General features: G+C 36.9%; 1 protein-coding gene across 3 annotated transcripts in view; it reads left to right on the forward strand.

Moving 5' to 3' along the window:
- The window catches only part of LOC138696505 (nuclear RNA export factor 1-like), a 38,194-nt gene extending 33,360 nt beyond the window's left edge, over positions 1-4,834 (forward strand). For 2 of the 3 annotated variants that reach the window (XM_069821552.1, XM_069821553.1), the window contains exons 12-13: positions 1,986-2,101; positions 2,203-4,834. In XM_069821552.1, coding sequence (XP_069677653.1) covers positions 1,986-2,101; positions 2,203-2,302 — 216 coding nt within the window. In that variant the 3' untranslated portion in view covers positions 2,303-4,834. The remainder of the gene's footprint in view (positions 1-1,985; positions 2,102-2,202) is intronic. The other variant, XM_069821551.1, reaches the window with a different exon arrangement.
- The last annotated feature ends 8,133 nt before the right edge of the window (positions 4,835-12,967 follow it).

Here is a 12,967-nt window from a genome sequence, read left to right on the forward strand (position 1 = left end):
AGTGTTAACTGATCACGACTGTGTTATGAATGACTGAGTTTCTATTATATGCCTTGTGCTGTGTATGCTGCCTAAGATCAAGGCACAAATTAACTATAAGGTGAGTCAGAACAAACACAAGACAATGATTGAATTGTTTAAGCCCCTGTGGAGCAGAGTTAAGTTTCATGTTGGATCTGCCAGTCTCTAGTGGTGATCGCATGATTGAAATTTATTTTTCTGTTTATTATACAAGGTGCGGCAGAGGAATCGGACGATTTTCAAATGAAAATAACTCAGTAGTTATATCTATTAGAACAAATCTATTACTGCCAAAAAAACTGGCTATGTATGCCATTTTGTTGACATATATTTAGATTGTGTTGAAAATTATGTCCTTCAAATGGTGTCTGTCTCTATGCAATCTTCAAGTCTTTCCCTGAAGTTGTATGTCGCTCTTTCCAACATTTCGCCATCAATGTTGGCGATTTCCTGGGCAATGCCAATCTTCAGGTCATAAGCTGTTTGGGGCCAGTTTACATACACTTTGGACTTCAGGTAACCCCACAGAAAATAGTCGCAGACGGTAAGGTCAGGCGAGCGGGGAGGCCAGGGAATGTTGCCGTGCCGAGAAATGATGTGCCCTGAAAACATGTGGCACAGAACTGTCATTGAATTTTCTGCCGTACGAGCTGTAGCACCATCTTGCTGAAACCATACAATTTGTCTATCAATCCCACGTAGACGCCTACACAGTTCTGGTTGAAGAAATGTTCTCAGCATTTCGACGTAGTGTTCACTATTCACTGTCACAGTGTTCCCATTCTCCTCAAAAAAATACCGGCCTATGACGCAGTATCTAGACACAGTACACCAAACTGTAACCTTTGCACAGTGAAGTGGACGCTCATGTAGTTCGTTAGGATTTTCAAGTTCCCTGTATTTAAAGTTCTGCTTATTAACATAATCATTTAAATAGAAATGTGGATCGTCACTTATATGAACAAAACTTCGTCAGCCAAAATTTCCACCATTCTTTCAGTGAATGTCCTGCGTTGGACATAGTCTCCCTCATTCAATTGCTGAACAATCATATCTGAATGCAATATTTGGCGCACAGAACATGCTATAGCCTTCGTCTAGCTGATCGATGTGGACTCTTCTCGCTCACTCAATGTTGAACATGTCCTGGTGGTCTCTTCTTATAAGCTGATGCTGATAATCGAAAGTTTTGTACTCATCTCAATATGGTATTGTGAGCAGGAACCACTCCGTGGCTGTCAACATTAAATTGAAGATGAAAGGCACAACTGAATCACTATTCGTGAAAAATTTCTCGATAACGAAAGCACGATGCACCGAGCTCCATACTTACATGATTACACAAAATACTAACAAACAACGGTCGACCGATATCCATAACCCCTCATGTTGCTCAGTAAACCATCCGATTCCTTTGTCGTACCTTGTATTATGATGAGTTTTTATTTATGTTTCTCATGATACTCACTAACTCTACCAGAAAAGAGCAAAGGTTTACAAAGAATTTTCCGTGTACAAAAATTATTAGTCCCCTTACAGTGCCTAATACTGTTAGAATATTTAGAGAGATTGGATGTGTACAAGACTAAATACATAGGAGGAGGTAACACTTTTGGCGTAGATAACCTTAGGCAGTGTAACACATTGTGTAGAACATTTTAAATATAACTATTTTATTTTCATTTTTAATATAATAATAATTAATGACAATGATTAATCAAGAGATTTTTTGCAACTATTGTAAAGTTCTCCATACAGAAACCATAGTGCAGCCATTGACAATAAATTGCCGTTTATGAATAAGGTTCTAAATATGGTTTATTGCATTATAGTAACCACTCACTATATGGTTTTTTCCTGGTTCTAATTATCTGGAATTTCAATTTATTGGATTTCTGTTCTAAATAACGACTTACATATTTTGTCTCACATTGCTGAACTTATTGTTTGGGATTTTTTTTTAGACATCATTCAGAAGACTACAATCAATGAATCCTGTTGGTCTCACTGAATCAGATAGAGAACAAATGGCAGAAATCTTTAGTAAGATCACTGAAATGAACATCAGATGGTCTACAAAGTAAGCAAAGTTCTTCTCGTAGTCTTTTCTGAACTGTACTTGAAATCTAAGATAAGAGATAGTGACATATCGCATGTATTTATTTTGTTTATTTCTTGCAGGTGCTTAGAAGAGTCTAAATGGAATATTACGGATGCCCTAACTGTGTTCACAGAATTATACAAAAGCAGTAAAATTCCTCCAGAAGCATTTTTAAAATGAACTGAAATTTGTTTTCCATATAGATGTTTTCGTGCTGTACTAACACATATATCTTACCAGTTATCAGAGAGATCTGCAGGAGGAAATTACTAAAAAAATCAGTGCTGAAACTTCAAGTACAAGAATGGTTATGGTGACAGGTGGAAAATTGTTGGGCATTTTGTGGATGTTAAATGTTATGTTTTGTGACCAAAAAATTTGAACTTTATCCATTCCCAATTGTAAGATGCAAAGTGTAAATTGCTCGGTATGGAAAATGACATACTGAAATGAAATAAAAGGAATAAATTAATTCTGTCAAGTACAGCGCATACAGTGTGATTCAAAAGTCTGTGCGCAAATTTTAAGAGGTGGTAGAGATATTTTTTATCAGACAACATATTATCGGCATTGTGTAATCTGAGTGGGTGACGCGAAAGTTGGGAGAGCTGTGCCACACACAACACATTACCTTTTGGATATTACCCACCTGATGCGCAGTTAGAAGAAGCTCGAAGTGACCACCATTGACCTCTATATAGAGATCAGAACGACGAACCATTGATTGTCATACTTTCACAAAGACCTCAGGAGTAGCACGAATTGTGTCTGCTGCAGCCACAGCCCTTTTTCTCAATTGCTTCTCGTCATTTACAAATGACATACATTAATTTACCCAAGTGATCCCATAGGAAAAGCCCAGACTGGTGAGGTCTTGTGGAAAGATGTACAGGAACTCAGGAAATAAGTGCATGAAATGCCCGAAGTAACCATCGTGTTGAGGTGACATGGTTTGGCTGACTGACGAGGGAATCTGTTCCAGGCACAGTAACGACGTGATGCTGACTCTTTGTTGTCTGACAAAAAATATTCGTTGTGCCCTCCTCTGCCACTCCTTAAAAGTTTTGTACAAACCATTGAATCACTTGGTATACATGACATTGATACTATTTGCAGAAATATAAGAGTACAAAGTTATAGACATATAAAATCGTGACTGATTCCTTGTTAGTAGAGAACAGATTTGGACAGATTGAATAAACATTATGTTTTATTTGCTCGTAAACTGAACTAGTATAAGCAAAATCTATACGATCTGCCAAAGGAAAGAATATATATATATATATATATATTATTTTTGTGACATTTTGGTAGCACTAGGGCAACTTATTATTTGACAATGATGATGACAATATAACACAAAAGTAATCATATCCTTTATATATTCTACTATTTATTGTATATTTAATAATTTTAAAATATATCTGTGGCCAAAAAAAGGTCTTACAGTCTATACAAAACTAGAAAGGTATTGACAGTTCTCTTTTTCACACGTGGGAAGGGAGCGACGTTGGAAAGTTGTGTGGTAGTGCTGTGTGGCTGATTGCGCCGCCTGCCTGCTGTGTCGGAACTAAGCAGCTAACACGAACTCGTAAATTTGTATCATACGGACTCTTTGACTGTACAACAATAATAATAATAATAAATTATAAAGGAAATAAAGAGTAAGTGAATGTGAATATCATACAGTGTGCAAACCATATGTAGTATAAAGCGTAATCAAGATATCGTGCTATAAATTTGAAGTTATAAATGAAAGATACAGTTTTAGCTCCATGAGCTATCACTGTCTCGTGGAGAAGTCTACACTGAGTGTCATAATGTGGCGAATAGTACAGAAAATAGTGGGACATGTGGTTTATCTGAGTCAGGCATTTCAGATATTAGTATCAGTAATAATGCTACGGAAGCAATTAGTTCTACATCATTCTATCTCGACGACTTAAATAGGGCAAAAGGTGATAATGATGCTATTTCTGACTAGCCTACAAAGTAGATAATGAATTAAACCCTTCGGAATCATATCGCTAAATGAAGTTACGTTACCCAAAATATGTACAGTGAATTTAAAAATTCACGCAGGCAATATATTGACTTTCCAAGGTAACTTAAATAAAAGTTTGTTTTACAGAACTGGGGAATGGTGAAAAACAACAAAGTGTCAGTTCTCTCCATTAACATCTTGCGGTCATTGATTCTTTATGATAATGTACAGAGAAGAAACACTGTCATGGAAGATTTCGCATCTTGTAGCAAAGTTCACATCTTTTTTAACATAGTCGGTAATGTAAATACACATGCTGTCGGATTAAATACGAAAACAATAGCCACGACAGAACACTAATACTTGCTGTAATACAGTAACGAAGATTAAAATCTTCCGAACAAAATAGTCGGCTACAACATGCTCGCTGTGAAACAATCGGCAATGCCGAACTGTCACCATGTACTCTAGTTGGCTGGTTTGAACGGTTACCATAGTGACGCCTTCAATCCACTGAACTGTCAATACCTTTCTAGTTTTGTATAGACTGTAAGTCAATTTTTGGTGAAAATGAGATTTTTATATGTTCTGAAAGCGGAAACAATTCTCTACAATCTGGTAAAACAGTTAAAGTCAAATAAGACTCCTGACTGGATTTATAGAGCATTACCAAAATGTCCTAAGTACTTTTTGAATTGAGCACACACAGAATAAAGGACTTAAGAATATTTAATACTTTATTCCTTACAAACATCACATTCTTATTTTCCATGCTTCCCTATTAAAAAGGTCTAACTTGTATTTTAGCTATTTTATCACATACTGATGCCCTTTCCTTTTAAAACTTGAAGCACCAGGTAAACAGTCCTATATTGTTTAAGACCTATTTTGCTATTCCTTATAATTTACATTTCCCATTTATTTGACATGAAAAATGTCTTATGTTTAAATAGTCCCTTCTTCTCAGTTTGGGCTGCAGTTTTAAAAAGACTTAAGTGTGGAAATAATCAAGAAAATTGTTAAATGAGCAACGTTAGAAGAAATATAAACAAATAATATCCGGGGAAAACCTCTTAATTAAAAGAACTCTATAATTACACCAATTTCAGTCTTTCTACTGCTCTCCTGAAAAGTATAAAATTTTCACCTAAGACCTTTTTCCTCCCGGCCACAGATACGACAGTGTGAGAAGAATAAGTGACCTTTCTTACCACAAGGTATTCTATAACAGATAAGCAACAAAACAAATCTGGTATGTTGGTAAATGTAGGAAAAGAACAACACAAATTTTTCATTTATAGCTGATAAAGCAAATCAAGACACTAATTTAGTTGCATGGGTAGTAGAATGCTGAAGTTTTTTTTCTTCTTTTCCTTTTGCCGTCAAGCATCGGGACTACCTCTTCCTCTTTGTTTCTGCCACTCCAGTCTATCCTCACACAATCTCATTTCCCCAGTTGTCTTTCCACGCCTTTGTTCAGTCCTCTCCTACTACAGAGTCTTCCTCGTCCAAATCTTCCTTCTACTTTCATTTGAAAGATTTGTTTCACTTTTCTTCAATAAGACAGGACACGTTATTGTTGTTATTAACATTCACTGTCAGGTTCAGCATCACTGCTATCATTTGTCACAGATTCATGTTCCTCCACATTCTCGTCCCATAAAATATCATCTTCTGTCCCATCGATTGCATTTGATATGCTGGTCTTAAAGAAACTTTTTTTTAACTATTTCTGGTGTTATCTACTTGACTCCGAAAGAATTTTCTTTGTGTTGTCGCCCAAGTGACGTGGGAAACTGCCCCAAACGAGTAGAGTAGGTTGGCAAAGTAAAGCACTGCCACATTGTCTGCACCAGATCTGCATTCATCCATCCCTTCACATGGACTCTGATGTGAATAGGTTTATGTATTGATAATTTAATTTTTGGCATAGTTTTTCTTTTGAAAATGACAAACAATGGTAATTTCCTTCCATCTCCTGTTAATGTTAGCATCACTGTGTAACGCATTTTCTCATAACTGGTTGTGCATGTCAGCACACTACTTTCTTAGCGATTGTTATGTTGGTCGGCATATCAGAAAGATTGGTGTCTGGTCTGCATTCCCTATTTGCGAAAACAAATAATTCTTGTCCTTTCTTATCTTTATTACGAATTTATAGAAATCTACGATTTTCTGTTCATAGTTTTATGACATTCATTAACAAATTGAATTTCGTCTTCTAATAGGAAGGTCTTTCCTTCTCATGCAATGAAGAGCCCAATCTCTTCTTGCTTTAAATTCACCAATGCCCATAATGGCTGTGATTTCACGTGCTTTGTAAATACATAATTTCATGTGACAGTCGAATTCCATTGATCCTTAACTCCATTACATATTCCCAGGGTGCGAATTAACGGAGGGGATTTCCCTCCAGTTGGAAAGTTATCCCCGCTCACAAAATATAATTGTTTTAATTCGAGTATACTTTATAAAAAATAATATTGATGTATTATCATCTCTGCAAGCTGACAACAATCAATAACTTAGGAATTACACATCTTATCTTAAACCTGCTCATGGATATAATAATAATTATTATAATCAAGATGCAAGACAAGCAACTCAGTGCGACCAAGCATTGAGCTGTTTAGAATGAGGATAATAATAATTTTATGTATAGTATTCTTATCTAGGATTCTGTCTCCTTATCAGAAATCTTAATTCGCACCATGCATATTTCAGTAGTTTATTTTCAATTTCGGGATACTTCCCACACTTTGGACCACGAAATGATTTTCTTGATGTGTTAGATGCTTTTAATAGTAGTTATTTTTGTTTCTGACACTTACGCACTTTACACTTTGACACGGTAAATGTTCGACCAGTGATTCTGTTACCATGTTCTTCCACGAATTTTATAAATTTCAGCTTAAAACTCCCTGTATAACTTGAATATTTCATGTGATGAAGGATGAGTGGAACAGAGAAAAATTCTCTCCGGCACTGGGATTTGAACCTGGTTTTCAGCTCTACGTGCTGACGCTCTATCCACTAAGCCACACCAGATTTCCATCCCGATGTCGGATTGAATCCTCTCAGTTTAAGTTCCATCTCTTGGGTTCCCTTTAGTGGCCTACCCTCATGCACTGCGTCATAGATTTATGACAGTGGCACACTGTGCACTCGTTATGAGTAACTAAGTGGCCGGATCCGACAGAGTAAACACCGTCTTAAATCACTAAGTGATTATTTTCCGCATATCATATATTATTACAATGTACCGAAGTAAATATGATATTTGCGTGCAGAAATTCTGCATCATCATATGATGAAGGATGAATGGCACAGAGAAAAATTCTCTCCAGCACCAAGATTTGGACCTGGGTTTTCAACTATATGTGCTGACGCTCTATCCACTAAGCCACATTGGATTCCCATCCCGATGTCGGATTGAATTCTCTCAGTTTACGTTCCACCTCTTGGGTTCCCTCTAGTGGCCTACCCTCATGCACTACGTCATTTATGACAGTGGCACAATGTCCATACGTGTGCAGAGGTGCAATCGTTATGAGTGACTAAGTGGCCAGGATCCGACAAAGTAAGTGCTGTCTTAAATCACTAAGTGATTTCCATGCAGAAATTCTGGAACCCAAGAGGTGGAACTTAAACTGAGAGGATTCAATCCGACATCGGGATGGGAATCCGGTGTGGCTTAGTGGATAGAGCGTCAGCATGTAGAGCTGAAAACCCGGGTTCAAATTCCGGTGCTGGAAAGAATTTTTCTCTGTTCCACTCATCCTTCATCATATGATGACACAGAATTTCTGCACGGAAATATCATATGTACTTCGGTACTTTGTATTAATATATTGAATATTTCGGTCAGTTCTTATCCATTGTCGAAACACAATTTTATCAACACAATTGATTACTGCAGATGTCCCAAGAATACTGTGTTATTAATTGGAGAGTACCTATATTTTGCGGGCGTAAAAAAGAACCAATCATGTATGCTGTAGTACCATGCATTGTTGTTTAAAAACTTGAATTTAAACATAATCTTACGACATTTGATATTATTAAAACTATCTTTGTTTAAAATGAGATGCGTCTATTATGCAGAGAATTTTTTTTTTAATTTCAATGCGGAAAATTGAGATGAGTCCATCACAGTCTAGTATATACAGTCACGAAGCTCAATACGTAGGGAATATGCATCCATAGATAGTTGCTAACCATTAGGATCTCTACTATCGCCTCATTACAGACAATGCGAAATAGTACCTGCATAGTCTCACAACTCAAGCTTCGTGACTATATATACTAGACTGTGAGTCCATTATGCGGGTAAATACGGTAATTTGTTAAGCTAACATTATGTCAAAGTTTATTTTGTCCAAAGAAAGTAACTTAAAGTAAGATGTAATTTATTCCCTACCGGTATCCTCTATAATAGTGTTCTCTTTATGACGTATTGTGCGCTCACCATAGTAGTGATAAGGGTACTATAGCATTGCCCTTTTACACGTGAGAGATTATAGTTTGTTGTGTTATGGAAAACCGATAAGAGCAGACTCCATACAAGAGGGGGGGAAAAAAAAGAACCAAAAACTGTAATGTGTCCTTGCTTTGATGACTCTGATAAAGAAATCGTCAATCAGCTTAAGATTAATTGTTACCATTAAGGTTATTGGGTGTTCCATAGTGCACAGAATGTCCGGTATAAAAAATTTTGACTTATATGGACTTTGACAGAATATCCAAAGTTCTGTATTTATAGGCATCACGCCATTTTACAGTTACTGTTGAAGATTCTAATCTTGGAACCTGACAGGAATGTGACGCGACCCTACAGTTCGCGATAGTGACCCCTATTAGCAATGCTAGCCTGCTACCAGCTGTCTAAAAATTGTGTTACCTACCTCATAGCAGAAGCTGTTGAGCAAGTCCCATGTCACATTCAGATGCTGTCACTGTTCTCACTACCTCTATTGACATCACCGTCATCAGTATTACTAATATTGTCACTATCACTACCACCGTCATAAGCCCCCTTAAATTTATAATAATTAGCCTTGTAATGTTGGGGACCGATAGGATGCATTACGATGGTTTCAAGTTAGCTATCTGTTCACCAGTCAGTACTCTAGCATGCATAAACAGTGTACCTGCTGAATAATAATGCCCAAGGTTGAAGGTTTTCAGGTGCATATTTTTGCAGCGGAATTTGGTGAGTGTTTTGAAGTGATTTACGGCAATATTATATGTAAATTATGTAGGGCCTGATACAAATATACGAGGTAACAAGCGATATTATATATATATATATATATATATATATATATATATATATATATATATATATATATAGATATTGTAGCACAAGAAAATCAAGAAGGAAACTCAAACCTACGAATAATTCTACAGTATGATAGTTCTTCTGCACATAACGAAAGGTGCGTAAAAACATATCTTTGTAATGCTATGTAGCGTACATTTACTTTTAGAGTTGTCCAGATTTGTTTATATGCACCTTTTTATTCGTGTAATTTATCGCAGAACCAAGTCAATGTCCTCGTACTAGCTCACATCCCCGGCCTATGTACCATACTGCAGTCAACTTGTATAATCTATCCACAATATTACAAGCCTAATAATAATTTCATTAATCACATTTGATAGGAGTTCATCTTTTTTCCGGTATTGTTTTTCTATATTTTCAATGTGTCTACAGGATCCTTCTCAGTCTTCATTTGTCACAAAAGTGCAATTTTTGTCATGTGCATTAATTTCTGTAAATTTAAATCGCCTATGACGTATTGTCCCTGACAATCTACAATATGTTTCATCTTAGTTCAAGCCAATTTAATTGGGATCAACTGGCACATATAAGGCGGCAGTCTAAGAACTTTGTGGTTATGTTGTTCCAAAATGTTGTCAATTCTATAATTTTTTTGCTTTGGCTTCAGGCTTCAGGAATAAGGTTATAGAGGTCGTTCTTTCTCATACTTTCATCACAGTTCACTTCTTTCTTGCGAAGCCAAGAGATCATGTCTGTCTTTACTGCATATGCAGATGGCGGTTTGTTGATTTGGAGACAGTGATACGGAGCGTTATTGAGAACAATAACTGATTGAGAAGGAAGATTGGATATCAACTTTTGTATTACACATCTTTCAAAATTTTCGACGTTCATCTGACCGTGGTAATCTCCCATTGCACTTCCGCCTTTGTATATAAGTTTTGCATTAGGAAGGAAGCCATTAATTCTTCCTACATGTACCATGATCAATCTTTCTTCAGAGTTTACATTCATGTGGACATTTACACTCTCATTCTGCCAACATTTTCGAAATGTCATATTACTATTCACCCAGGTCTCGTTTATATAAAAAGTGAATGTCCCTTGCTCCGGAATTCATTTATTTGCACCAGATATATCGATGTCCAGTCTATGATGGGTGAAATTGTTTTCAGAACATCTTGTAATATTGAACACGTGCAATGATAATACATAAGCTTCAGTACGTTATCCCCGCTTCCTCACACCACAAGTTCCAAGATTGGAGTCTTCAACAGTACACTAGATTGAACATTGTTAATTAAGGCCAATAAAGTAATCAAGTATGAATGTTCATCATAGACTTGTAAGGTATTCTGATATCACGAAATAAAATTGTTTTTAAAAATCCAATACAGTAATGAAAACCACTTTAATAGGAATGTATAGGCTATACATGTTTACCAAATGGTCACTACTTCTATTTAATAATTTTGTATAACAGAACCTTTGTAGTTACATTTTCCAAATAGCATACTAATTCTAGATATCTACACTTTGGCTTCTAAATTTTAATAATACAGTTGCTTTGGTTTCCACAACCAACTGAAGTATAATATTGCTGAGTAACTTTCTACATTCGATCTCTGTTTCATTTCGTCATAATTTCTTCACCTGTCGTTCTCATAATTATCATAGCCCCAGTTAATCATAGTGAAACATGCTGTATACATAGAAGAGCATGACTGTTCAGCAGCAAATATTCACAGAATAGAAGTGGTAAGCACAATAAGCCTCAGGCTGCAGTGCAAGGCTTTAGACCCCTCTCCTTTAAGAAAAAGAATGGTGGAAGAGAGTAATATGTTTGCTTCACACTATGTTTTAGTATTATTTATTATTTTATTTAGTATTTATTTATTTAACCTGGTAGAGATAAGGCCGTCAGGCCTTCTCTGCCCCTCTACCAGGGGATTACAACTATAATATGAACAATAAAATTACAATTAATATTAAATTTACAATTACAATACAAATTAAAGTACGACAAGATTACCTGATTAATGAAAGCTAGACATTTTATCATAGAAGTTAAGAACAAAGAATATTTTTGTATTTACTGAATTACAAATTAAACCTACAATAACAAAATTCTATAGTGATGAAATTACCGGATATTGAAATATTTTGTGATAGATTAAGAGAACTATTTACAAGAAACCATGTCTGAACAAGTCTCAATTACTGACCAAGTGCCTAGTAAGTTTGCGTTTGAATTCAATTTTATTTCGACAATCCCAGATGCTAGCAGGTAACGAATTCCAGAGTCTTGGCAGGCCTATTGTGAAAGAGGATGAGTATGAGGAGGTGCAATGGGATGGTATTGTTAGTATTGTTTCATGGCGAGAGCGTGTGTTCAGATTGTGGTGGGAAGAAAGGTAGGTGAAGCGAGACGACAGGTATGAAGGAATAGAAGAGTTCAAGATTTCGAAGAGAAGGAGAAGTGAATGTAAATTTCTTTTCTTATCTAGTTTAAGCCAACCTATTGTTTCCAGAGATGGGGTTATATGATCATATTTACGAACATTGCTTACAAAACGTACACACAAATTATGAGCACGTTGAAGTTTCGTTTTGTTGTCGCTGGAGAGGTCAATCAGTAAAATGTCAGCATAGTCAAAATAGGGAAATACAACCGTCTGCACAAGGGACTTTTTTAAGCAAGAGGGAAGATGAACATTTATCCTTTTTGGCACATGGATAATAGAATATACTTTTCTGCAGGTTTCTGTGATTTGCATGTCCCAGTTGAGATTATTATCCATGTTGAGCCGTGCCCACTACCACGGCCGTTCACCTAGTACGTCACTTCATCCGTCAGAGCGCTCTCAATCCCTTCATTTGTTCTTTCCAAATAATCCTATTGGCCGGGTCATTACGTCTCACGAGGATAGAGGGGAAGAGAGTTTACCTGTTTTAACGGAGATACACGGAACGTGACTCGGGTTCTGGTACGCGGGAGATACACGGCACCTTACTTGGGTTCCGGTACGCGGCAGATACACTTAACAAGACTTAGGCTCTCGTACGCGAGAGATATTCGGAAACACTTGGCTCAGATTCAAGCTCTCATACTACGTGGCAGATACATTTAACAGCCACCGGCGTGGCTCAGTCGGTTAAGGCGCTTGCCTGCCGGTCTGAAGTTGCGCTCAGGCGCGGGTTGGATCCCTGCTTGGGCTGATTACCAGGTTGGGTTTTTCCGAGGTTTTCCCCAACCGTAAGGTGAATGCCAGGTAATCTATGGCGAATCCTCGGCCCCATCTCGCCAAATACCATCTCGCTATCACCAATCTCATCGACGCTAAATAACCTCGTAGTTGATACAGCGTCGTTAAATAACCAACTATATTTAACAAGACTTAGCATTTTGGTACGCGACAGATATAGACAACGTGACTCGGGCTTTGTACGTGCTGGAGATAGATCAGTGGAGTAGTTAAATTGCGTCGTGTGTGTTTGGGATTTTAGTGGATCGTAGTTTGAAATATCGCTTGCTAGTGATATGTCTTGGGGGCAAGTTTTAGTATTTATTGCATCG

Source organism: Periplaneta americana, chromosome 3 (genome assembly GCF_040183065.1).
Source record: "Periplaneta americana isolate PAMFEO1 chromosome 3, P.americana_PAMFEO1_priV1, whole genome shotgun sequence".
NCBI lineage: Eukaryota > Metazoa > Arthropoda > Insecta > Blattodea > Blattidae > Periplaneta > Periplaneta americana.